The sequence below is a fragment of the Alternaria arborescens genome (assembly GCF_004154835.1).
Source record: "Alternaria arborescens strain FERA 675 chromosome Unknown contig_15, whole genome shotgun sequence".
Taxonomy (NCBI): domain Eukaryota; kingdom Fungi; phylum Ascomycota; class Dothideomycetes; order Pleosporales; family Pleosporaceae; genus Alternaria; species Alternaria arborescens.
This window is the reverse complement of record NW_021167870.1, coordinates 710,008-735,969: the sequence shown is the minus strand read 5'-3', so window position 1 is coordinate 735,969 and position 25,962 is coordinate 710,008. Positions and strand designations below refer to the sequence as shown.

General features: G+C 52.0%; 8 protein-coding genes across 8 annotated transcripts; 5 read left to right on the top strand and 3 right to left on the bottom strand.

Annotated features, from left to right (window-relative positions):
* Positions 1–216: 216 nt before the first annotated feature.
* On the bottom strand, positions 217–619 carry AA0111_g7084 (hypothetical protein; the record flags this gene model as incomplete). The annotated part of the gene is made up of 2 exons (XM_028653379.1): positions 217–549; positions 608–619. 2 exons carry the CDS (start codon positions 617–619, stop codon positions 217–219), a joined length of 345 nt encoding a protein of 114 aa, XP_028505391.1.
* A 1,000-nt stretch (positions 620–1,619) lies between these two features.
* Positions 1,620–4,854, top strand: AA0111_g7083 (hypothetical protein; the record flags this gene model as incomplete). The annotated part of the gene is made up of 3 exons (XM_028653378.1): positions 1,620–1,954; positions 2,019–2,632; positions 2,678–4,854. The coding sequence occupies 3 exons, from the start codon at positions 1,620–1,622 to the stop codon at positions 4,852–4,854; spliced, it is 3,126 nt and encodes a 1,041-aa protein (XP_028505384.1).
* A 475-nt stretch (positions 4,855–5,329) lies between these two features.
* Positions 5,330–5,982, bottom strand: AA0111_g7082 (hypothetical protein; the record flags this gene model as incomplete). The annotated part of the gene is made up of 2 exons (XM_028653377.1): positions 5,330–5,606; positions 5,762–5,982. The coding sequence occupies 2 exons, from the start codon at positions 5,980–5,982 to the stop codon at positions 5,330–5,332; spliced, it is 498 nt and encodes a 165-aa protein (XP_028505385.1).
* A 553-nt stretch (positions 5,983–6,535) lies between these two features.
* AA0111_g7081 (hypothetical protein) lies at positions 6,536–7,842 on the bottom strand (the record flags this gene model as incomplete). Its single annotated transcript, XM_028653376.1, has 5 exons — positions 6,536–6,690; positions 6,742–7,017; positions 7,128–7,367; positions 7,641–7,724; positions 7,788–7,842. 5 exons carry the CDS (start codon positions 7,840–7,842, stop codon positions 6,536–6,538), a joined length of 810 nt encoding a protein of 269 aa, XP_028505386.1.
* Positions 7,843–11,233: 3,391 nt separating this feature from the next.
* Positions 11,234–13,752, top strand: AA0111_g7080 (hypothetical protein; the record flags this gene model as incomplete). The annotated part of the gene is made up of 2 exons (XM_028653375.1): positions 11,234–11,266; positions 11,320–13,752. The coding sequence occupies 2 exons, from the start codon at positions 11,234–11,236 to the stop codon at positions 13,750–13,752; spliced, it is 2,466 nt and encodes an 821-aa protein (XP_028505387.1).
* A 1,664-nt stretch (positions 13,753–15,416) lies between these two features.
* On the top strand, positions 15,417–16,575 carry AA0111_g7079 (Serine/threonine-protein phosphatase; the record flags this gene model as incomplete). Its single annotated transcript, XM_028653373.1, has 4 exons — positions 15,417–15,593; positions 15,669–16,070; positions 16,137–16,436; positions 16,489–16,575. 4 exons carry the CDS (start codon positions 15,417–15,419, stop codon positions 16,573–16,575), a joined length of 966 nt encoding a protein of 321 aa, XP_028505523.1.
* Positions 16,576–18,474: 1,899 nt separating this feature from the next.
* Positions 18,475–20,760, top strand: AA0111_g7078 (hypothetical protein; the record flags this gene model as incomplete). Its single annotated transcript, XM_028653372.1, has 2 exons — positions 18,475–18,488; positions 18,552–20,760. The coding sequence occupies 2 exons, from the start codon at positions 18,475–18,477 to the stop codon at positions 20,758–20,760; spliced, it is 2,223 nt and encodes a 740-aa protein (XP_028505522.1).
* Positions 20,761–22,014: 1,254 nt separating this feature from the next.
* On the top strand, positions 22,015–22,989 carry AA0111_g7077 (hypothetical protein; the record flags this gene model as incomplete). The annotated part of the gene is made up of 1 exon (XM_028653371.1): positions 22,015–22,989. One exon carries the CDS (start codon positions 22,015–22,017, stop codon positions 22,987–22,989), a length of 975 nt encoding a protein of 324 aa, XP_028505528.1.
* Positions 22,990–25,962: the final 2,973 nt, after the last annotated feature.

Below are 25,962 nucleotides of genomic sequence, written 5' to 3'. Positions count from 1 at the left end.
GTGGCTACAGTCTTCACATAGTTCGGCCACCTAGCTTCTCAAATACTACCAAACACAACAAATGTAGACAAACAGATAGAAAATGCCCATGAGTAAAGCAGGTAGTCGATGGACAGTGCTCTGCGGCCTGCAGAGCAGGATACGCCGTTGATCGCAGTCCTCACTTCAGACACCATACGCCCATACGAAATGACCATGCCCGTCGCTCAAACTCAATTATGGCCCGCCCGCCCTTCCATCATTCGGATGTCCACCCAAGAGCGGGTAGGCATATATAGCAGAGCATACGCCCCAGGCAAATACAGCAACTACGAGCACGAATCCGATTAGATGCGGCACTGTGCGGTGCGCGAGCACCATGCGTCCATGGCCGTTGATGTTTGGTGGAAAGATGTAGTAACGTCTGGAAGGTGGATAGCCTCGCTGTAACGTAGTGGTAGGGCTCACTTCGATGCCGGAGTCATGAGCAGAGCCGGGTGAAGCGACGCTCCCGTACACGGCGTCTCGAAAGGAAGGTTTCGGTGGTTCATCGCTTCGTGTTGGGTCCATCTGTGAGGTTGTCAGCAATCGAGTTGAGCGAGCAGAGTTACATGCTTGCGTATCTTACCTCATCCGCCATAGTGTAGCATTGTCTACTGGATAATTTACACGTGGAAAGGTGTCTAACTCGCTGCGAATGCTCGAGCTGGTAGCTGTCCCGCGTGAAAAGCAAGGCCAAGCAAAGCCGCAAATGTCCGGCGAGTCTGACAAGTGCCCCAAGTGTTGCTCAGCCTCGTGTCAAGAACGCCATGTCTCCTGGGTAGTACCGAGCATCAGCCGGTACGAACGCATAGAGGGCGTTTCGCGGGACGCTGCATGTTGATCAGTGACTAGGATGGCAGCGAGATGGGCGAGGCGCTGCACGGCTCAGCCAAGATGCAGGTGGGTGAGTCTTGGTCTAGTTTCGTGATGCGATGCCCGTCTCCGCAGATCGTCAAAGCCCACACAGCGGCCCCGGTCTCCCCGCCCATGAAACTAGACAAATTGGGCAAAGAGCATGCTGCTAAACTGTAGTATGGCCCATCATCTTTGTGCCATCATCCAAGTCCTTCCTCGCGCAAACAAAACAAAAATATCTCTCTCGGTGATGATTGTGCAGGTCATCGGTTTGCATGTACGCCAACGAGATGATTCGCCTAGTCTAGGCCTTATGCCATGGGAGGCGTGGTGTAACCGTGTGCAGAAAGCGGGGCACGCACTTGATGTGCTGATGCGGCGGAGGACGACTGAGGTCCTGCGCAGAGAGTGCAAGACTCAAGTGCATAAGAGTGCAAACAGGGCCTCATACGACATTTTCGCGTAATTGACGGCCTCCTGATGCGACAGCGCAGAACCCCGCCCGACACATCTCTTTCTCTCTCTCGAGAAGCCTGTGTATTCTGACGACTCGACGTAGGTTACACAGCTTCCGACGACTCGGCGTAGGTTACACGGCATGTTTGCTATCTAGGACCTGCCGTACCTGGGCGTATCCTTGGAATTCTGACTTCATCTTTTCCTTTTCTTCTGGCCGTCTTTGCTCCGTGGCCTCAGCGCTGTTTTGGCGTGAAGATCGAGTCTGTTGATCGTTGTTGCCAGCCATGGCATCAGCCTCTACAGCCTTCTTCGGTTACATCAAAATCGAAGACAGCCCCGAACCAGAGGTACTCGCCGCTGAACTTACCACGCTTCCTGTCAAGCTACCGGCATCTATCAAAACCAGAGATCCGGAAAACTTCCTGAAACGATGCTCAGGTCTTTCCAAGAAGACAAATCATCGATGCGGTGTTGTTATTGGGAAGAAGTCGCAAAAGGACGCTCATCCTACATTCCTGCCTACGTGCAGCTCTCACCGTGATCAGCAAAGCCTTGCTGGATGGTGCCAGTTCATGTGCTCGGATGGAGAGAGGTGCGGAAGGCTTTTCAGATGGCGGCCGTACGTTGCATTCACACGTGAACCGTGCATGGAAGATGTACTAACCAGGTATCTCCGTCTATAGGCCATACTTTGAGCTTTGTGATGATCACCAAGGTCATCCAGATATGCCCTGTTACCTCCTCGAGCAGCTACCACTTGAGCTGCGACACGAAGTCTACCGCTATCTACTGCCTACTGAGTCGATTGGCTCTTCAACTGCTGCTGTTCATCGAGAAACTGACGAGGACCCTTTCTCGCCCCGCATGCTCAACTTGCGTACGAATAACCGCTTCCTGCAGCAATCATCGCCATCCGTGTCTTCAGGTCTTGCGCCACCACTGGTAGCTGCATTTCCCATGCGACTCACAGACCTCCTTCTTGTATCCCGTCAAATCCACGACGAAGTAAAAGACCTGCTCTTCAGCATTGTCACGTTCAAGATTGACGTCCGCAAAGACGGTGCGTTCATGTGTGGTCGTCGACTGTTGGAACCAAAACGGGCAGATGGATCTTCGCATATGATGGCGGAAGAGGCCGACAAAGCAAAAAAGAAGTTTCTGACAAGCTTTGCTTGGGCTTCTGTAAAGAATTACACTGTGGATATCTTACTGGAGAATTGGGGTGATGCGTATCCTCGCATCAATCACGGTCTCAACCCTCCTTGGGATGAGGAGGTCGAAATCTACGACATCAGAGGTAGGTAGCTGATTCATACTCTCGACGTCTCACTAAACGAAGCAGATTACGTCTCTGTGGTCGTCTCCGGCATTTTGGCCAAATCGAAAAAGCTCTTCAAGCTACAAGTCCGACTTGGGCTAGATGATTTCCAGTGGGACGAGTATGAGATTCTATCAAACGCCAAATTGTTGTTTAGCCCGTTTGAGCGATTACGAAATGTACGGCAGCCGAGCATTGGTGGCGTATTCGATGGTCGACCGAATAATAACTCAGTGTACTCCGTGATACCGGGCACTTCTCAGATCTATTCTGCGCCAACAGGTCACTACGAGAACTGCTGCTCAGTGCCCTCGATGCCTACCAAAAAACCAATGCTAGTAGCCGGTATGCCAGCTTTTGATGCTTATGTCGCCGAATGGAAGCACCAGATTTCCTCAGAGAGCTCCAACACCATCACGGAGGAACCGCCTATTCGGAAAATGTTTACCGAATTCCGCAACTTTTACAGTGAACTGGCCACCTACGTACCGGATGTAACGTTTAGGAATGGAAGGCATACTTTCTTGCATCAAGCGAGGGTGGCGCGCGAACAGGAAGACGTCGTAGCATTCCGTGGTATAAGAGATGAGCTGATCCACTACTGGGAGGCTTACAAAGCTGATGAAGAGCGGAAGAAGCGGGAAATGGACAAACACTTGGGAAAGCTCCTCGAGAGCGACATGTATCCTTCGCATGAATGGGAAGATGCGAGTCCAACACGACCTCGGTCGCCATTTGGTCAAACCGCGCAGTCTCCCGTGCTCTTGGATCCTGATAGGATGGCTCAAGAGGGTATCCCTATGACGGGAAACTCTGGCGAATCGAGACCGTATATATTGGACCAGCAGTCAGTTCGACTGTCGCAAAACCTACAGAGTCGCCAACAAGAGGCGCAAAGACAATACGCGATGCGCCTGCAGCAGCAACAGCCGTTGGGCAACCTTGCCGCGAGCAACATGGCCGCGCGCCAAGGACAACAACAGCGCATAATGAGAGTCCAACAACCACAACAACAGTCACAAAACCATACTTCTCCTCTCCCTACTCCTCCTCCTCCTTTCCCTACCTCACAGCGACACACGACCAATGGATCAACGAGCGTCCCAAGAAGAAGTCATCTCACACTCTCAGACTACGCCTTCCAACACCAACAGGTCCTTCGAGCCCAAGCCCAAGCCCAGGCCCAAGCCCAAGCCCAGGCCCAAGCCCAACAACAAGCCCAACAACAAGCACACCAGCAGCTCTATCCACGCCTGACAGGAAAACAGCAATACCAAGCCAGACAACCCGCTCTCTCCAAACAATCCCGCCACTGCCTCGCCAGACTGACTAGACTAAAAAAGGAAGAAAGCACAATTCGTCAACAAGCAAACCAAGTACTATCTTCCTTGCGCACGAAACAGAATCCTGCAGATGCGGCTAAACTGCAGCACAACTACAAGTTACAGGCCCATGGAATGACGCTGGCTGTGCTGGAAGCACAGAGGAAGTATGATGAGGTTGAGAGGGAAAGAAGAATTCTGGAAAAGTGCTTATCGAGGACAACGAACATGGTGGCGATGGGAACGCAGATGAACACCATGATGGAGGTAGGTGCGAGGAAAGATCAAGTACTACTGGATACAAGTGATTTTCTCGAAAGGAAGGCGGATAAAGACTCGTTGGGGTTAAAGGAAGAGGACAAGGGAGATGAGGAGGACGGTTCAAATGTTTTGTTTGACAATGAGGATTTGTACTCTGATCCGTTCCATGATGATACTTCTGCACGGCGGATAAAAGAGGAGGAGGAGGCGGAGGGGGCGGAGCGTGGGAAGAGGGGGCGCGAGTGCGATTCTGCGACTACTATTACTACCACCGTCGACACTACGACTCGAACCCCCGACTCCTACATGCGACATAAAAGTCCAAGCAGCCCGCGCATGTCTGAAGAGAGTCTGGGCGCAGCACAAGGGGGAGTAGATGTAGGTGTACCAGGTCCGTCTGCGACCAAGAAACGGAGGATCGACTCGGGGTACTATGAGACGATGGAGTGTGACATACACTCGAGCTCGAACGACGAGCGGAGACAAGAATCTGTAGATAGGTTGAGGGCGTCGCAACTGCAGATACAGCGTGAGTGGAAAGGTCCGTCCTACATGGGGAAAGGGAAGAGCAAGATGCAAGGTAATGGCGATGCTGAGATTGCGTCTAGCCGGGATTGAACATGCTTGTTGGGTGAGGAGAATAGAATGGCAAGTAAAGGGGACTCTTCAAAAGTGGGTGCGCGCAAGGATGGAAGTGGGTTTCTTGAAAGTGCGGAGCAGGTCATTGGATGGTACATGTTGACTTGAGAGATTTCTTGAATCGGGACTTGGGGATATATATATATATATATATATCACGGGTACGAAACAAAAGACCGTACGGGCAAAAACACTTTGATCGAGTGAAGAGAAAAAGAGCATTTTCTCTGCAGAGGCAATATGCGTGTAACCGAAGTGGGGTGATTTGATTCCCAATATGAACAAACTATGCCAAACACCGCCGCCCATCTCAGGATATATGCCGTGTTCGCTATCTATGCATCACAAATACAGTCTCCCTGCATCTTTCTCTGGCAACATCTCCCTCCTTTCAAATTTAATACAATTGGGTCGTCTCCCCTTATTCCCAATCTCGCGTGTGTTCCGTTGCAACTTAGTACTGACCGGCCGCCGCCTGGCAGGCCTTGAGCTGGTCCAAGTACCAGCCACAGATAGTCAGACTACCCTGGTTCTCGTCCATGCATTTGCGGAAGCTCTGGACATCGTTCGCGCAAGGACCCGACTGCGCCATCTGAGCAGACGCCGCGTCAGCGGGCTGGTGCTGGGCGGAGAATTCAGTGTTTTGAGGCGAGGCTTCGGCGGGGGCCGAGGAACCGCCTCCAAACCAGCCGCCGACTGCGTGGCCGATGGAGGATCCTACTGCGACACCGCTGTGCAAAAGCGCGTTAGTCAAATGCATATGCGTAGTTTGTGGCCCGAGTCTTCTTTGCCATGTTTCTTCGCATGACTACGTCATGGCAACGGGGGTGGCGCGACATGGGTTCGTAATGGGAGAATGGAGTGCTGCCTGGGGGGTTCTACTTACGCAGCGGTGCTAGCCATTTGTCCAAATAGGCCGGGTCCCTGGGGCGTAGGGGCCTGAGCCTGCTGTTGAGGAGGCGCATGAGCGCTGGCTGGTGCGCGAGGGGGAGCAGCGGCGGTCGAGTGCGGGCGCGAGGAAGCGGGCGCGGGTGCAGTGGTTGCTTGCTTTGCAGCCGGGACCTGCGGGCGGCGAGGGGGAGCGGTTCCAGAGCGCTGGCGAGGCATGTTTGATGGATTCGGTGGTGGTGGTGGTGATGTTGGGATGAGTTAAATTGCGTGTTACAGCGGTTCGTGAGAGCAAATGCGTCAAGATGGCGAATTCAGATGTTTTGAGCTCCGAGGTTCGAGAAGCATCGGTGTTAGCGCAGTTTAGAGGGCTTGGCGTGCGTGGATATCGTCGGCGTCCTCATTGGCCCGTTTCCCGTTGAGTACCTGTTGTGTCAGATCACACGAAAAGACTGAACACTGCTAAGTAGTAAACTAATAGATCGCCATGATGTCATCTAGCCAGTCTTGGTAATCCGTCCAACTCCTTGCGAGACAGATTTGTATCTCCCGAAGTTAGTGTGTAATCCGCGTTGAACTGTCCAATCCGCAATCGCCCTACCTTTCCCTACAGCTAAACGCCCAGAGTCGAGATTCAAACGGAGACGCAGTAGTGGTTGATGTTCATCTAGATGACCATACTATACAACTGTTTTGACTAAGCTAAGTACTACGTATAGGCCTTGCCACAGAAAAGGACCTCTAGCTTTTCAAAGGATGAACGTCCGTCAGCTTAGCAAACGTCTTCCACCTCCATGCCACCCCCGCTCCTGGGCCCCAGGTCACTTCGGAGCGTCCGATTGAAAAGTTCCTTGAGCATTTCAAAGCAAATCCCCGACAACGCAGCATCATACCGACCCTTGCTAAGTTCGTCACGGATGAAGGCATCTACAGCATGTTAGTGCGCATTCTCTACACCGATTTTGAAACCACACTTACGTTGTGCCCAAGCCGGTTCGTAGAATGAAAACGTCACTCCAGCCTCATGAAGCGTCTTCCTAATCAGATCCCTGCCCTCGGGCGGAACATGGTTATCCATTTTACCAAAGATCATGACAAGCTCCCCCTTGATATCCTTGGTGCGGGCAAGCGAATCGTCCTTCTTGCCTTTGCCTAACGTGGAACTGTGAATGTCCGTCGCGAAGTAGCAGATTGCGCTGGATATGCGTGGATCAAGAGCGCAGCGGTAGGCTAGGTGGCCGCCCAGGCACATACCTAGTCATGGTTAAGCTGAATTGATAGACAAGCTGGAGTGAAAGGCAGGTAAGTGGGGACAGCAAACATGACATAAGATGGAAATAGAATACGAGGGACCAGTAACGTACCAGTAGCACCAACCCGTCCGTTGCACGTTGGCAGTTCAAGCAGTGCGTCAATAGATAGTGTGGCATCTTCGTCATATGCTTCAACTGTCTTGGTGATCTTCCATTCATTTCCGGCATCCGTACCCGGACCGTCGTACGCAAGAGGTTCTGGACCGGTGAACTCGTGATAGGATGACGGAGCTGCAACAATATAGCCTTGTGACGCTATTTGACGGGCGAAGCGGGCTACGGGTCCAGTGACTAGTCGGAGCTCAGTCAGTAGGTGTGATAGATGGAGTGGATGACATTATGCAGCTGAATAGGTGACTTCAGCGAATAAGAATACAAGTGACGGAGTTTCTACAGCTAGAGAAGGAGAGGCAAAGAGTTTGAGATATATAGCTTGGTGGCCACGTCTACTCTTCGATCGCCCACATCAACTTTGCATTATGAATAGGAACAAAATAGTCCTGGTTAGGAAGACGACACATATTGGAAACAAATCTCAAAACCTGTTGAGGTGACGCAACGTACCTTGATATATCTCGGAGAACACAACGACACCCGGAAACTTGGCTTTGGGGTAATTGGGGACAGTGGGGTGGAAGATGAAGATCCCTGGGTGACGAGCGTACAGATCAGCTTCAGTGTAACCAAATGACATTTACAACAGCAACGTACTCATGTCACCGCCTGCCTTGGTCGGCACATCCTTATGTGTCTCTGTAATGAGCATTGTGTGTTTCTTGTCTTGTTCGACCTGGGTGTTTGTTTGGCTGTTGGTGAGCCTACGCGTTTGCGAAAGTGATGTTTGAGGTGGGGTGGTGGGGTAATGTTATCAGCACGGTCCAGGTTGGCGCAAGACTCGACAGTACGAAGCAGATGCCATGATGGCAGGGCTGGCGTCTTCCACAGTTTACGTACAAAACCCATGAGAATGGTAGACCAAAGTCATGATTTTGGATTGAACTCATGTTAGTATTGCAGATACCGCTCTGTACGTATCAAGGTCGACAGGGCATACACATGAGCTCCTACGCATACTCACACGACGATTATTCTGTAATAGTATAGGACATTCTGGCACATGTTCGCTATAAGTGCCACAGCAGAGTACTTCTAGCGAAAGATTTGAGTAGGATGTGAATACGTGCCTTGCTAATGCTTGGAAGTGGCCTTTGCCAAGTATATTTTGGCCTAGGCTACGTGTGGAGAGTATTTGGTTAATGGAACTCGGTTCGGGGTCTAAGAAGGGAACAGCTCAGGAGGAAGCCATCCAACCCATGTGACAATATGCAGCCCTGGAAAGGTCATACTCCGGATCTGATAATATCTTCATCGGAGTCGCGGGAATCCACAAAAGCTTATCCTAGCACTATGAGTGCCCAGTGGGGTCGATTGGGTAGCGTTAGTGGAGCCTCTTCGGATGACACATGCGCGATGATGTCATTTTTTAGCTACTTGTCGCCAGTGGTGGTAACGAACGACAGAAAAATATTGTAACAATGTCATCCGACAAGTACGGTTGCAGCGGCACCCGGGGCACGGAGACGTGCCGGCTTGGTATTGCGAACCAAGATGTGACGAAATAGTCGAATGGCTTTTGAGGCCTCACCGCTAATGGCGCCATTTCGGCGACGATCTTCTCACTGTCGAGAAGTAACTGCGAAAGCACAGCAACTGGTTGAACCCCTGATGCAAGTTGTGCGCTGCTGCCAGTGTAGACATAACAGGCCGGAAACATCGCTGTGCACAATGTTTCGGTAGTCGCGCACCCCTGTCATTGTAAGCGTTGAGGCTGCGCGGGATCAAGCGATGTCGCCTCAGATACGATTCGAGATAGGACCAGCTGCGTGGCTCGCTTGCTCGGTTAATTATGGCGGTGAACAGCGAACAAAGCCGAAGCATACGGCATGGTGTAACGACTGTGATAAGGCTTCTGGGATGTTGGTAAATGGGTAGGGGCGTTTGCTGCAATTTGTGTGGGTTGCAGCGGCTGTGTGTGTGCAGACAGAGAAGACAGCCGATAGGCCGAAGAATCCGCGGAGTACATGGTGCAAATCTGGTGACTTTGAATGACCCAAGACATGGCATGCGCATCGTGAGATGTTGCTGGTATGGTGTTGTAGGCCAGGGTGGGGCATGGTGTTGAGGGGCCAAGTGCAGGGATATTGCGCCTGTCATATAACTGGCAAGTGGGGTTGCAGTCGACCCAAGGATCTCAGCCTCCAGAAACGTGGCTTGAGCCGCGGGATGACGAGCGCGAATTATGTCTGAGTGTGAGATGTGCTCTTCTCTGGTGCTTGGAGCCCGAACCCACCCAATAGTTCTGTGCTCGCTGAGTCGTAATACCGCCGGTCGCATGTCATCTCGCAGCAAAATGCTGATGCCATTAAACGGGCCCACGAGGATCCTTGCTCACTTGCTTGGTCTGTGCACGACCGCCATGCAAGAGAGTGTCTTGTATGGTTCCGCTAAGCGGAGAAAGAGTGGAGGGTCTGGCGCTACCGTGGTGTTCGATACCGAAGTCTTGTACTACCCGCAGTTCGTGGTCGAACACCCGGGATAACCGCAGCGTTTGGCGAGTGTCAGGTGAGCATTGTGGCATGTCTGCTTCTGGCAGTTACCAACAAATCAACAGTAAGGCGGAAGGTCTTGCGTTGTGTACCTCAGAAACATCAAGTACGGTAAACACGTTAGGTCGGGATCAGGGTCCAGCAAGTCGGCGTGGTGTGGCACGGTCGTCTGTACATGCTTGGCCCCTCATGTGACGGCTCTGACGCGACGTGTGACAGGCATGCGCATCGCCCGCTGCTGTGTCAGGCAGATGATATGACGGGCAAGGTGAGCAAAAGTTATTGTGATGCAGCCTTAGGACATTGCAATTGGCCCAAGCAACAAGCGTCGGATCTCATGCCAGCTAGCTCCTGCAGGCGGTGCTCGGCAAAGGCACGACTTTGCAAAACACGGCAGCCGTCTATCACGACATTCCTTCAGAGTCAGGGTCTGTAGTCGTTATCAGCGGGTGGTTGATGAGGGGTAAGCGTGGACGGCAAGGTGGAGGAGGATTAGAGTAATGGAGCCAGCCTCCTCGACAGTTGAGTCTAAGCAAGGCCGGACAGGTCTGGAGGATTGCCCCCCCGATGAGGTGGTCGACCAGCGATGTGCACCCTGCCTATCTATTTCTTCGAGTGTGAGATTCAGAGCAGGATGAGGGTGAGGGTGAGGGTGAGGGTGCAGGGAAGGCGCGTTTACTAGCGCTATCTCCGTGTGAGCCAATCAGGCGTTGCAGGGGTCTTGCCCCAAGTTGGATTTACAACCTGGGAGCCAGCTTTTGATGCCCTCTCAGTACCTTTGGGCTGCGTGCCATCGCACCTCTCTCAAACAAGGTCCCTCCCCGCGACATCATTCACCGTTGCCCCTATCTTCTGCTTCTTCCTGCAGAGACTCACCACCGACGGCATTGCCAAAGCCTTGTCTATCAGGCCCCTCCAGATCACCGGGCGTTCCAAGGCGGCAAGCCGTGTTCGGGAAGCCATCTAATTTCTCAGGTGCTCGTCCGCCCTCCCCACCCAAGCCCATTCACTGTTGTGTTTGTCCACAACGGCCCCTGCGCGAATCAGGGCTGGTTTTTATTTTTCCCCCAGCTGCACCTCGAACCAGCGTGCGCCTCGGGTCGTCTTTTTTTCCTGGCCAGTATCTGCATCCCGGGCCTCCGCTGCAGTCGCTGCAGTCGCTGCTGCACCTCTCTTTGGCTCACATCTAGAACACGCCGCTTGGCCTCAAGCTCTGTGCTACGGCCGGCCGCCCGTCGACTGCTCTCCTTGCGCCGCTGCATATTCTTCTGCCCGTCCGCCAGCCCAAATCTTCCTGTATGTCGAGTCCAATCCCCCACCGCCAAGACTTTCTTCGCCAGCACCGTCGACTGTGACTATCTGTCCCGTCACTCTCCTGTGTCTTCTTTACTGACTGGCTCAGTCCCTAGGTCGCCGCGTTCCCCAGCGGAGGTACCTTGCCTACTCGTAGCTCACGGCCCTCGTACCGCGCCTTCCCTCTCGGACAACATCGTCTTTTGCTACGACAGCCGCGGCGCCCTATATGCAGTCGTTGTCTGCGGCTCTTTCATCATGGATACCGAGGATGGTCACATCTTCATAAGGGTGCGATTCTCAGTGACTGGCTCTGTAGGAGACGCGCGTTGACACGCTTCTAGAATTTGGCCTACTTTGTACGAACACACGAAAAGGCCCTGGCCAACGCCCTACAACTGCAGCGGCAGAATCCCAAGAATGGCCAGGCCATCACTTCTCCTTCGTCGCCCAATGGCCCTGCCAGCCCGCCCTCGTCCTCATCGTCGAGCGTCTGGGCAGCGGCCCTGTCTTTGCCGTCCCTGACCTTTACCTCACAGTCCATCAAGCCAGCTAAGCTTACACTGACACCCCACCATCTCTTCTACATTCTCTCTCGCTTCGAGGAGCTTGGTATACCAGTTGGCCCTATGAATGTGCGGCTGGAGAATATCCACACGGATGCTTCGCCTGCCAACTATGTCTCGTTCCTTGGCAGCGCCCAGCGCAACAAGACCAAGCCGTCCGATCGCGACTCAATACATTCCGTGTCCAGCGTCCGCAGCGTGATGTCAGGCATGTCCTCGCTTTGGTCTACCCTCCGTATTGGATCAAACAGTGAAGCCAAGGCAGAGAAACAGAAAGCCCAGCTCCAGGAAGACCTGCGATATCTGTATTCTGCCTTTACCAAGATTCCGTGCCTGAGGCTTTCTCCTGACCACAAAGCTCGCCTTATTGCTGGTTACGAAGAGTTTCCCTTCGACACCGCGGTCCCTCTGTTCGCTTTCAAGAATGTTACTGCGCTTGAGATTCACGATGTAGACTTTCGACAGTTCTATGGCTGGGATCGCCTGGCCGAAAATCTTCGCAGCCTTACTGTCAAGCGAGCTGGTGTTGACGATCCCGCTGACCTTCTAATCAATGTTGTCTTGGACGACATGGACAAGCGTCGCAGACGCTCAGCAAAGACCAATGCATCTTCCGCACCATGGTCTACCGCAAGCCCATCCGCTAAAGTTAGTCAGTTGGCGCGATCAGAGTCTCCGCCACTCTCTCCTACCACTGCAAGCAAGCAGAGCACAAGTCCGAGAGGCGCTGCGGTAGCGCGAGACAATTCTTCCAAGGCTAGTCAGCGACAGCGTAGTACTTCTCCAACGCGTCCCCCAAGCTCCCGCCATGGTTCAACTCATGTCTATGGCCGAAGCACTACAAATGCCCCAAACATCCGCCGGTCATCTGGTAGCTCTAGTTCTAGTGTACGCTCCACTACTCCGAGGGGTAGTTCTTCTAACCTACTCTCTCTGGGCTGGTTCCCTGCAACGAAATGGCGCTTCTTGCGACATTTGAGTTTGGCTGACAATGCTCTGACCAACATATCAGTTGCCAGTCTTGCTCCTTTGGCGAACACACTACAGTCTCTTGATCTCTCTGCCAATCTGTTTGCTGAGATTCCGGACAGCCTTGCCAGCCTGACCTGTTTACGCGCGCTAAACCTTTCCAACTGCATGATCGATGGTCTGCACTCACTAGGTCGCAACCCACTGCCAGCCATCACAACGCTCAACCTTCGCTCCAATCGCTTGACATCTTTGGCAGGTGTTGAGCGGTTGCTATCTTTGGAGCGAGTGGACTTCCGTGACAACAGGTTGACTGATCCCACAGAATTCGCCCGACTTACCGGTGTTCCTGACATAACCGACATCTACGTTAATCGCAATCCGTTCTGCAAGACCCATACCACCTACAGGGTCACCATTTTCAATCTGTTCCGTAAGACACCAGGCTACACAGAAGATATCGTCATCGATTCCACGGGACCCAGTAATGCCGAGAAGAAGCAACTTGTTGATCGAGTTCCTGAAAAGCATGGTGTCCCCATTGTTAAGCCGCCACCCGAGGACGATGTGCAGCCCTTGCGACATGTACCCCCAAAGGTCGTAAAAGCTATTGATGCCCCGTCCGACGTGCCTGGGGTACTTCAGCGTACCGGGTCTCTACAACGTACCAAGAGTGGACGCAGTGCACAAGGATCTCAGAAGAAAAAGAAGGGCCCCAAGAGAAGGATAGTCGAGCTTTCCCAGAATGAGCCCCTGCAATCATCGTCGCAGTCGAGTCTGACTGGCTTGGCATATGAGGACACCGCGATTGGGCAGGCTCCCAAGATCGCCAAAGCTGCCAGCAATACGTTGGTCGCAGACACGCCTCGGCTCGCAGAGCCGTCCAGGGGACAAGTATCAGGAGACCCTATGAAGAAGACTGCATCAGACGAACGCACCGTTGCAGATGAAACCCACACAAGCCATCAACAGCTACCACCCATCGATACCACCAACTCATCCAAATCTCCGGAGCCAGAAGCTGCAGAGTTTGACGTCAACGAGGACATGTACAAGAAGAAGATCGAGGCTCTCAGGCAAGACTTCGGTAATACATGGCTGAGCGCGCTAGGGGACGAGAATTGGGACAACACGTCCGTCACTAGCTTTCCTTCCGATCGCGGGTACAGCTCCCCTACCATTCGACCAACACTGCCCCGCACACCAAGCCAAAGCATTGTCTCTGGTCGCACACTTGGCTAACATAATTCTCTCTGATCTATGCACTTGCGATACCCAAAAGAATATTTCAATTCGTCAGACTCCTATTTCAGCCTATGGAGGCTGTCACATTTCTCTCTACAGTTTGTTCATCCTCTAGTTTGTCAACATTTGGGCAAGGCGTTGGATGGATATTAGTCGGGCTGAGCGTCGCGATTTGTCACGCTCGTTGTATCGATAAAGTCTATCTCCCATGGCTGTCTCGACTTGTTTGTGGTATGTATCCCTCTCTGATCAAAAGGCGGCAGTGTTGCATTTCTGCGTATTCCTTTTTTCGGGGGCATAACGACCATGTTCTTGTCGAAATGGGTTCTGTATGATATTTCCATGTCGGCGCATTGTGGGTCGATTGCTCACTCTCGTGGGCAAGGCATGCATGGTTTCTTTTTCCTTGTTTCTGCTGCTTGTTAGCGTCGTTCGAGTTCTGGTGCGGAAGCAGGATGAGGGCGTTGGATGGTTGGTCTATTGCATAATGAAGCGTGCGTTACGGATGAAGGCTCGCATAAATACAAAGATGATGTTGATTGAACGGCGGACGACGTGCGTGATTGGAGCGTACGTGACACGTGAGGTGTTGAGATCAGCACTCTGCGTCTCTGAACTGATGGCTGGTTTCTAGGGGGGCGAGAGAAGGCCAAATCTTCTACTACTTGCTACATGTTCAATCACATTAATCAGTTAGAAAAAGTCGACCAGTGTCGATGCAATTCGTTCCAGACTTGGGCGGTGGGAGTCTATACATGGATCAAGCAGCTGAAGGGGGTGTGGCGATAGAAGACTAGATGTGGCTGGGCGGCAGTTGCACCTGGTCATGTGCAGTGTGCAAAGATGGCACGCCCCGGTACCTGTGCCGCAACCGTGGTATATTATATCTTTGCTAGATAGCCGAATTGCCATTCGCTTGCCTTGTTGCATGCACGCGGGAATCGAGGCCTTTTATAAATCTCTCGACGCGCGTCTGTGCCCTCGCGCCAAGCCAGCCCTAGACTAACTGAAACGGAGGCTGCCCTACCTCTGCAAAACTACTCAGGCGCCGCGATCTTCTCACCACCGCAACCCAACCCGGCCTACAAGTCAGTGTACAGTAACAGTTCTCACGCTTCCTCCTAGGTCTCTTGTGTCGAGTAGTTCGCACGTCATCAGCCGCCAGTCTCTTTCTCGTCACGCCCGTCGCCCGCTTGTTACAGGCGGTGAAGTCACTCTCAGCATCCCACTCGACAGGCTCCGGCCATAACAACGCCTCAGCGCCCTCCCCCGCTCCCACCGCGCTCGCCTGCCCACAACGTAGCAGCAGCCCACACAGGTATCATCGCCTCAACGAGCACAATTGACCAGCGCACATCGCAGCCGCCCCACCCGTCGCGTGATCCCAGCTCTGCTGCCAGGCACTTTTGAGGGGCTTTGAGCCATACTCCACCAGCACATAAGCGTCCACCACCTGCAACCCGACCCAGCCGACTTGTTGAGACCAGAGGTACGTCGGCACCTGGACTGCAGCCCGTTGTTGACCCGTGGAGCGCTACTAACGCACAGGGTGCAGGAGAATTATCGCCAGTGCTACGCGCAACCCTTCCCCACCCACCCGCGCGAGGTCTTCCCGTGCACCTTCAGCCACCTTACACCAGCGCCAGTAGCAAGCCACAGCTATGGCCGAAAACGAGGTGGACTTGGACTCCATCATAGACCGTCTGCTTGAGGTCCGCGGCAGCAGGCCCGGCAAGCAGGTCCAGCTGCTCGAGACGGAGATCCGCTATCTGTGCACCAAGGCGCGCGAAATCTTCATCTCACAGCCCATTCTGCTCGAGCTCGAGGCACCGATAAAGGTCAGTCACAACACGTAGTGCTGCGAAGCCCACGATGCGGCTTCTGAGCACCTACTGACTTGTTTTGCCCATCAGATTTGCGGAGATATCCACGGCCAGTACTACGACCTTCTGCGGCTCTTCGAGTATGGCGGCTTCCCCCCAGAGGCCAACTACCTCTTCCTAGGCGACTACGTCGACCGTGGCAAACAGTCTCTCGAGACGATATGCCTTTTGCTTGCATACAAGATCAAGTACCCCGAGAACTTCTTCGTTCTCCGCGGCAACCACGAGTGCGCCTCCATCAACCGCATCTACGGCTTCTACGATGAGTGCAAACGAAGATACAACATCAAGCTGTGGAAAACTTTTACCGACTGCTTCAACTGCCTGCCCATTGCCGCCATCATCGACGAGAAGATCTTCACCATGCACGGCGGTCTCAGCCCAGATCTCAACTCCATGGAGCAGATTAGGCGCGTCATGCGACCCACCGATGTGAGTCAAGTCCATGTCACAGTCGACATGTGAGTCTCGGTAGAGTACACAGGCTAACCATGATAGATTCCCGACTGCGGTCTTCTCTGCGATCTCCTTTGGTCCGACCCAGACAAGGACATTACTGGATGGAGCGAGAACGATCGAGGTGTCAGCTTTACCTTTGGTCCCGATGTAGTTTCGCGCTTCCTGCAAAAGCACGACATGGACCTCATCTGCCGTGCGCATCAAGTTGTAGAAGATGGTTACGAATTCTTCTCTAAGCGCCAGCTCGTAACACTGTTCAGTGCACCCAACTACTGCGGCGAATTTGACAATGCAGGTGCCATGATGAGCGTCGACGAGAGTCTGTTGTGTTCTTTCCAGGTAGGTTTCCCAGTACGACATGACAGCAACCCCCTACTGACAGCCTGTGCAGATTCTCAAGCCCGCAGAGAAGAAACAAAAGTACGTCCCCAGCCTTGGTAGCGGCAGACCAGCGTCTTCTCGCACCAAGAAAACCTAGAAGTAGCCACCACTACACTCATTCAGAATCAATACGAACTTCTCTTGTAGCAGGTTTGGGCGTCGTTAGACGACGACAATCGTCAGCCCTCCCCGAGTCCCGATGCCGAACGAACCGAAAGACGCGCCATGTCGATTTCGTCACCCACCTTTCGGCTACGGCTACCCAAACGGCCTTTTACATTTGTAAAGCAGTCCTGTCCTTGATTTCCTGTCATTCCAGCACCGTTGCGCACGCACCATGACAAAGGGCACCCCGGTCGGCCCTTGTACCCTGGACGATTCGATGATGATGGGCTTGATGTTTTGCACTTTGGCGGTAACACAAGATGGCAGATATCAGAGCATTGATCATGTCGGCAACATGGGTAGCAGCAGCATTTCAGAAAACATGCAAAAACCAAGGAAAGGAAGGAACATGATAGACGGCCTTTTTTCGTGAGTTATCTGGGTAGCATAAGGGTGGGAAGCGTGTGGGCAATTCATCGCTGGCCTTTGTTGAGGCTTGTGTAGGCTTATTACTCCATTTTCCATCGGGCTCCTGAGGCTTGTCATGTCGGGGTGCGAGGCTTACATGCGATAATGTCAGTCCTTTTTTTCTTTTCCTTTTTTTCCTTTTTGTCGCGTTCAACAAGCAACCTTTTTAGGGATGAAGGATGTAAGCTAGTGGTCTCGAGAATGGAGTATGCGTATCCCCCTTGCACCATGATTGAAGTTGGCTCGGTGAAACATGCAGTTCGTGCGCAAATGTCTATAGAGCATGGCCGTGGCGACATTGTGATTTTGGATGGTTCTGCTTCGGTGTGCCACTAGATGTATTGCGAGATTGTTTGAGTAATAAATTTACGTTGTGTCAGTGTTGGGTAAGCGAGATGCGTGTACTATCAATGGCTATTTCCACGATCAAATGCGACAGTTGTCAAGCCTTTGGTCTTGTATGTGTCAAGTTCGTACCTGATACGAGACATGATACGAGGACGACCAAAAAAAGTAATTGACACCTCCCAACACGAACACGAATATTGATCAAAGATTGTTTTTCTCGACTGTTTGTAACAGATGTGAGAGAGAGAGAGAGCGCGGGAGAGAAAGACAGGCCCTGGCAGTTCTCCATGCTGATCAGCTAGAGAAGGGATGGGTTGGGACGGGCAAGGCTTGGCTTGTGTGCACGATGATGTCAACGGGTAGCCAACAAGCCGTTCTCGGATATTTAAGATGTATGCACGTGGCAGAGACGAGAAGAGCAAGGCAGAGAAGAAAGCAGTAAAATATGCGAAATCATCATGTGTCACTTGGTTCGAGGAACGAGAGCAAAACGAACAAGTCTAGGCACGGTACTTGGGATGTGGCAGTGCAGGCGGCGCGCGCGGTGCAGCACAGCGCAGCGCAGCGCAGCGCAGGAAGAACTATTGAAAGGAAAAGGAAAACGGGCCAGAGAAAGGGACCCTCGTTGGGCTGTCGTCGTCATGTCCGGTGTTTGATTGGCGGCGGCGGGGCTTAGAAGACGATCTGAGCGTAAGCGCCCGAGCCGACCGTGGTTCCGGTGCAGCGCAATCGCTGTCGTAACTGCACTGTGCCACCACCTGCCCGTTTCTATGTAGTCATTCTCTCTCTAACGTTATCGATTTCCGTGCACCTTGGTTCTCTGTTGTTGTGTTTTTGCCTGGTCATTACCTGCGGTTGTTGAGGGATCAATGTGTGTATGTGTGTCGTGTAAACACTGGATACTCGCCGCCTACTAGCCTCGTCGTCGCACGCTTCGCCTCGTCCGTCGCTCCGCTCCGCTTCGTCACTTCGCTCCTCGCGCCTGTCGTCACGTCACTCCTTTGTCCACCCACCACCTCGCTTGATCTTGTAATGCTCTGGAGAATATAGCAGATTGTCTGCGTCGCCCGATACCATGGCCGAGTACGCGTAAGTCAACGCTGGACGAGTGAGGCGCTTGCCGGGCACTGCTAATCTACTTGCACCCAGCAGCTTCATAGCCCATTCGGCCCCCTGGGTCCACGGCTCAGGCACCATGACCCCCTCGCGCCTTCGCTCCTTGTCGCCCATGCCCAAGAATCACGTTACCCGATCCATATCTACGCCACAGCTCGCCAAAACTGCCCGCTCGCAGTCGCAGTCGGAGTCGGAAAGCGATGGCATGAATACTATCCCCGACCCGCGATCAGCCACCCCGCAGCCCCCTCTTTCACGCCACGACTCGACAGACTCTCACCCAGACCTCAGCCAGGAAGTTTCCACACTCAGCACCAAGCTCATCAACGCCATCAACCACTCCACCATGCTCGACGATTCACTGCAGCAAACGAGGCACGAGCTGGAAGCCGCAAGAGAGAAGCTGGCGCAGTTGGAGGCCCAGGTCAGGGAGCACGAGGACAAGGTTTCAAAAGGGCTGCTAGTGGACAAGATCGTCTATGATAAGATGGAGAAGCAGTTGTCCAGTGAACTGCACGAGGAGCGCAAGCGACGGGCTCAGGCAGAGGCTGCAAAGCGAAAGACTGACAGCGAGGTCGAGGCTCTGACAGCTGCCCTCTTCGAGGAGGCTAATGTCATGGTCGCGGCTGCTCGCAAGGAGACCGAGGCTTCTGAGAAACGCGGCGAGCAACTCAAGCAACAGCTAGGCGATGCCGAAGTGCTCCAACACTCCCTCCAAGACCAACTACAGGATCTCAAAGGCGTCGTGGAGAAGATGAGCTCCCATGGAGACGATAATGAAAGCCACATTCTCACAACAAACACCGCTCCTTCAACACCAGGCATCACCCCGGCGGACAAGATGAGCAAATTGTTCGAGGCCATGAACCTCACGCCTAGTACCCCGGGAACCGATGAGATCACCCCTGATCACCCGCTCCATTTTTCCCACCTAATCCATCCCGTGCTACGGTCTGACCTCACCGCTTTCAAGGAATTCCAAGACATGCTCAAGACCAGCGCACGATCCTCGGCTCCAGCAAGTCGTGCTTCGAGCGGGAACTACAGCAGTTTGAGTGTACTCGGACTTGGCTCACTGACCAACAGCTCCACCACATCTCTACCGTCCAAGTCGTCTGCCTCCGTCACCAACTCACCTCGTGAATCTGTAGCCACTGCTGGTATGCCCAACCTCAAGGACGAAAAGTTCTACAAACGCGCTCTAGTCGAGGACATTGAGCCTACACTGCGTTTGGATATCGCTCCCGGTCTCTCCTGGATGGCACGCCGTACCGTGCTCAACAGTATCACTTCTGGTTCTCTAGTCGTAGAGCCAAACCCTGCTCCGTCATCCAAGTTCCGAGTCCCAGTCTTTCCATGCTCGTTATGCGGAGAAGCAAGAAATGGCGACCAGTACGCTCGAAAATTCCGATTCAAGCCCTCCGACACGGAGGATTCGCAGCGCTATCCCCTCTGTGACTGGTGTCTGGGTCGTGTCAGGGCAACATGCGATTACATTGGTTTCTTGCGCATGGTAGCAGCAGGACACTGGCGAGCCGAGACGGAAGAAGAGAAGAAGTCTACTTGGGAGGAGAGCGTGCGACTTCGTGAGCGCATGTTCTGGACCAGAGTCGGTGGAGGTGTGGTCCCTTCTTTTGTTCCTTTGCGAGACGGCGGGAGCCCACACAGTCCTACGTTTACAAGCGACGATATCAAGCAGCAGCAGCAGCGCGAGGAACGGATGAGTGAGGAGGAGAGTATCATCTCGTTTGAGCCTAGAGATATTACGGCGAGTGGCTCGGCGGCGTCAACAATGGGAAATGAGTCCCCCCGAAGGAAGAGCGAGGACGATCCTTTTCAAAGCAAGAGTGGGGAGGACAAGGCCAAGAGGATTTCTATTGGTAATACTGTCCTCTCGACGAGGAGCGACGACAATGCTACCTCGGAACTCGGATCTTCGACTACTCCACCACCACCCGCCGAGCAAGAAGCCAAGGGGAACGACGAAAAGAATGAGGCCCCCTTGCCAATACCTTCATTAACAATAGAGGAAGAGAAGAAGATTGAACAAGATGCTGAAGCTCAGCTTCAGGACGAAGTGAAGAAATCGCTGGAGAAGCCGGCGCTGCAGCGTCAACGCTCATCTTCTAATCCGCCGCCGGTTGCTGCTACTCTAAGGAAGAAGGAAGAGAGCAGTAACCGACTCAGTTTGAGGATTCCGGGTTCTATGGGTACGGGTATGAGTATGCCTGGAGCTTTTGATTGAGGGGTGAGAGAGTGAAAGAGAGAAAGAGAGAGAGAAAGAAAGAGATGGGTGAGGTGTTTTGTTGGCGTAAACAAGGAGGAATCATGATTTGGGCCAAGGTTCTCACTACTAATACCGCAAAGTGTATTTCTTTATTTTCCACATCGGGGGCCAGGGGGGGAAGGTTTATCCGACCCTTGAATTGAAGCCTTGTTGAGGTTGGCTGAGGTCGCTGCTTTGCGACAAGCTCGATGTTTGGAGCTTTCAACATACAACATTTGGTTGTTGTCTCTTTTTTATTTCTCAATCTGTTCGAAGCATTGTTTAAGGCGCGGCTTTTTTTTTCTGGACAAAAAAAAGGAGGTTTGAATGGTTATGCTTCTATTATACATAACATACAAACGCTTTTTTTTTCTCTTTTGGCTTTGGTTGTACCTCGGCCTGAGTTGGGGGATGGGAGGGGTGGGGGAGTAATATATACCAGGAGTTTCTGGTCTCTTTTTTTTTTATACATATCACTATGTGGACTTTGGAAAGAGAGGGATTTTGGAAGAAGGGCAAAGGTTGGGTCTTCTGGCTTGAAATTGGTCAAGACATGATGTGTGTCTGCCTAATGTATTATATCTATACCAGGGATGGTGGGAGTGGGAGTAAAGCGGAGGGGAGGAGAAGAAGGACGTCGACGATCCGAGGTCTTGTGTTGTAACCCAGGGTATGGTTGAGTGATAATACATGTATTCGCGAACAGTAATTGTGTATACCTCTCCTGCTTATTCTGTTTTTCTTTTCTTTTATTCTCTGCAATTTGTGAAATTATGTTGTCTGGATTCCAAGTAACATCGCCTTATCGAATGACTGCATAGGTAGCACACGGAGGGGGACGACTTTGCAAATGCGGTGCTGACATTTGACGGACCCACTTTTGACCGCAGTACCCACTGAACTCCTGTACCACGCACTGCGGACTCTGGCGCCAAGATGCCGCATCACCACTACAATATCAGGCGGTCTTTGTCATCTCGTTGGAGAACAGTGGCTTTGTAATGGTATTACACGGTAAATTCACTTAGGCGTCATGTCCCCAAATCAGCCTCGCTGTTATGTCACGCGTAGCATGTCTCGAGCATATATATCATGACATCTCCTTTGACCAACATGTGTCAAACTCACCACAAGAGAAAAGAACATTACCAGCAAAGCAACTTGACGCTTCAACAATCAATATCGTACTTGGATATACCATCCATACAACAGATCCCGTCACCTATACTCAGCATGTCCAAGATCGTCACCGTCATCGGAGCCACTGGTATCCAGGGTGGCTCAGTCATCAGAGCGATTCTCAAGGACCCCAGTTATACCATCCGAGCTCTCACCCGCAACGTGGAAAGCTCTGCCGCTCTAGCCATGAGAGCTCTTGGTGTCGGGGTTGTTCAAGGTGACATCAATGACATCAACTCCCTCCGAGTAGCCTTTGACGGCAGCTACGCCATCTTCGCCGTAACCAATTTCTTCGAGAACATCCCCACACTGAGCATAAAAGAAGCCATGGAGAAAGAGACACGCCTAGGCATCAACCTAGCAGAAGCGGCCGCCTCGACAGAATCTCTAGTCCACTACGTATGGTCGACTTTGCCCAACTCACGCAAGAATACCAGCGGTACCATCGCGGTCCCGTTCTTCGAGAGCAAAAACGCCGTGGACGAATACATCAAGACGAAGCAACCGGAGCTGCTGGCCAAAACTACGTTTCTCCGCTTAGGCTGGTACGCAAGTAACATGTCATACCCGTGGTTCAAGCCCAGCGAAATACACACTGCAGACGGCAGTGAAGTCCATCTTCAGGTCATCAGCATGCCACCCTCAGTCACTATACCGCTACTCGGTTGCGAAAAGGTGAACATAGGCCTTTTCGCAAAAGCTATCCTCGATCACCCAGAGAAGACGCTGCCAGCCAAGACTGTGGCAGGTTTTGCGGAGAAGATGTCGTGGAAGAAGATGGTGCATTGTTATGCAGAGGCGCACGGCATCGAGGTCAGATGCGCACGCATCTCCAAAGAAGACTACCGAGCACTTTGGCCCGTGTGGGGCGAGTTGATGGATGCGGCGAATGATTATTACGAGTTCATGGGGGATGGGGGCATGCTGGGTCGCGACCAAGAGGAAAATGTACTGGGGAGCGAGGAGCTCGGTGTGCAAGGGCTGGTGGGAGTTGCTGATGCATTTGCTAGGATGAAGAGTCTCAATTGATATTCATGTATATTCACGAAGTGATAATGGATATACTAGTAGCGAAAATGGAAAGGCTAGAAGATCAAATAAGATCGTTCTTGTTTTCTCAAGTGCCACCGCGGACTATGGATTTGATGTGGAATAGAGCATTTTCACAGTACTACGGAGAAGATGCTAACAAAATATACGAGGACCGTGTAAAGGTGTGCCTACCACAAAGACTTGGTAATTTGTCTTTATCCCAACGTGTGTTCTAGGCCACAACACCTATGGACCAGAATAGTAGGCGACGTGTTATCGTGGCTCTCGCGACAGTGCTGAAAACATGATGTGGGTAGGACCCCACTTGAACACGGGACACATGCATACGACACGTTGCGAGACATCCGCTTGAGCATTTGGGATACGATTAGTCATGAGCTTATACAATGTCGAGTATATATACTGGCAACGTTGAGAGGTTTTCATCGATCATCAGATGGGCCGGTAACTCAGTGGTAGAGTGTAGGACTGCAGTTCAACCAAAAACCGCCTTCCCGAAGTCACCGGTTCGACTCCGGTTCGGCCCTTTTCATTTTTGCTCTCTTTTTGCTCTTTTCTAGCTCATCTATTCGACAGTTGTTTCCTTCTTTTGTCAAAATGTTAACATCATCGAAGACATTCGACTTCAAGAATCAGATGTGCATCATGAGGTTTATAGATGCCATCACAGCAGAATACAATTACCATTTGGAGCGCATCGCAGTCACTCTACGCAAGACCAAGACCGTACTACATACCTATTGTCAAGCAGAAGAACGTTCTACTAACATTTTTGGAAGTTGAGCGTCTCATCCTGCTCTTAAGGCCGGTGCAACAAGCGCATCGCCACCGACTTCCTGTACAGCAATGACGATACGAAGATGGTGAAAACGACGCTCTACTACCGGTCCACTCTTCTAGCTAATGATTGCTTCGAGACGCGAGATATCCGTTGGTATTTGCGACTGTCTTGAAGTGCTCAGATCTATCCTCGCGACCGTCCAAGCACCTTGAGATGAGCATCACTCTGACGATTTCCGCCTTCTCTTTAGAGCCGTGTGATCACTGTACATTCTCGACACCCTCATCACAGCCAAGGGCCTGAACCGCAGCGATAAAGAACTTGACGAACTGAACGGCGCCGAGACATGTGGAATTAAGAAACAACCTAAGAGTTCAAAGCAGAGCGTCCTCATTTACATTGGGAAGAGTGAGACAGAATGTGTCTCCTTCAACAGCTTCTCCAGTGTCTCTGCGTCATATCTACCGTATTTGTATTGATATTCTATGAGACGGTAAGATCAAAGAAATTTTTGGGTGTACTGCATATGTGCGAAATCGAGGACAATCAGACGATAGTCAGGGACGATCTATGTTCTTCAAAGGCCATCCTGCTAATCTCAGCTATCTTGATTCTCTCATTTTTGTTCCCGCCCTTACTCCCAGAGAAAACACACAGCCCTATGCGGCTGTACGTGTCTTGTTCTCCTTCGACAGGCTGTAGGACCAAACAGTCTATCTCATTGTGATGCCCGAACTTGTCTTGCCCTGTCTTCAGTGATCTTTCCCATGACGTTTTGTACATCTTACTATCGCTATCGCTAGTCCAACCAGTACCATGGTGTACGCATACGGGTAGACAAACCAAAGTTGGTCGATCGGAATCCCAGACGTCGAGATCTAAGGCGTCAAGCTGACTCCGAAAGTAGGTTCCGTTTCCAGCCAGAGCTGACCCGGAGTCTGAGTGCCCATCTTTCACCACTTTCAACAAAATGCCAGACAACCTCAATGATGCTTTCGACGTTGCCCCAAACGGATGATCCCCACAGGTTGTTGGATCCAAAATGTCAAGGACATCGATCAGTGGAGACAATTGCATACAGTGCATGTTACCCCTGCCGTATGGAACACCATGGTAATTCACTCCCCAATTGACTGAAGCCCATGACCACGACGGTGCAGTAGCTAATCTGATTACCATCTCCACGGTGTCAGCTACAACCCACAGGAGACCACGGATCATATCGCGCCTCCACAATCCTGCGTGGTAGCTATCATTTGCTATCATTCCAAATCTCTGTGCGATTCCAGCTATCGCAGGTAGCCTATCTTCATTGTATGTCAGACTTCGAGATGTAAAGTCTTCTACAATTTTGTGCCAACAGGTATAGATGTCGACAGGTAGGCTTTTCGGTATCAATGATGTTATGCCGTTGATTATGCAGTGGAGAAGACGAAAATTGTCAGTTAATATGCTCGGCCTATGCGGCATTCCCAGCGGATATTTTTCATTGGTCGACAGTGTTGGGCAACGCCAGACGAGTTGGTTTTTCGAGAACACGATTGAGCGGCGAGACAAGGCCTGTTCCTGAAGGACCCAGGCTCTTAGAAACAAAGGATTCCTCCGGGCAAGGTCTCCTGGGTCGCCATAATGACTTTCCTCGAACGTTGGGTCTCGAAAAACGTAGCATGCTTGTCCGAACATGACAACTGGACAAGGCCAAAAGAATAGACCATGGCGCTCTTGGAAACATCCCCGAGTGGAGTCTGCTTCTGCTGCTGCGCAGATGGTCAACCTCGAGTTGCCGTACACGTGTCCCATTTTTGGCGCTTCTTTTGCCCAGTCTTCTTTCGATTCTTGCTCTTGGATAATGCATAAAGAATCGATCCATAAGTATTCTATGCCTATTTCCCTGCAGACTTGAACAGCGTGTTGAAACGTTTTCGGCAATTCTTCGTCCTCGATGCCTTGCTGTCGGCAAGCAAAAGTCTGATCCGTTGTCGACAACGGTCGATGGTCGGGATCTCCCCAGCAGTGGCTTAAGGTAGCGTAGTGACTATTCTTCTCTTTTCCAGAAACAAGACGGCACCTGCTAGATCCTTTCTGCCCCACTGCTATCACTCTTGTTGGTAGGGGTGGAGGTTGACAATCGGCCTGGGAACACGCTGGATGTGAAGATGTACATATGT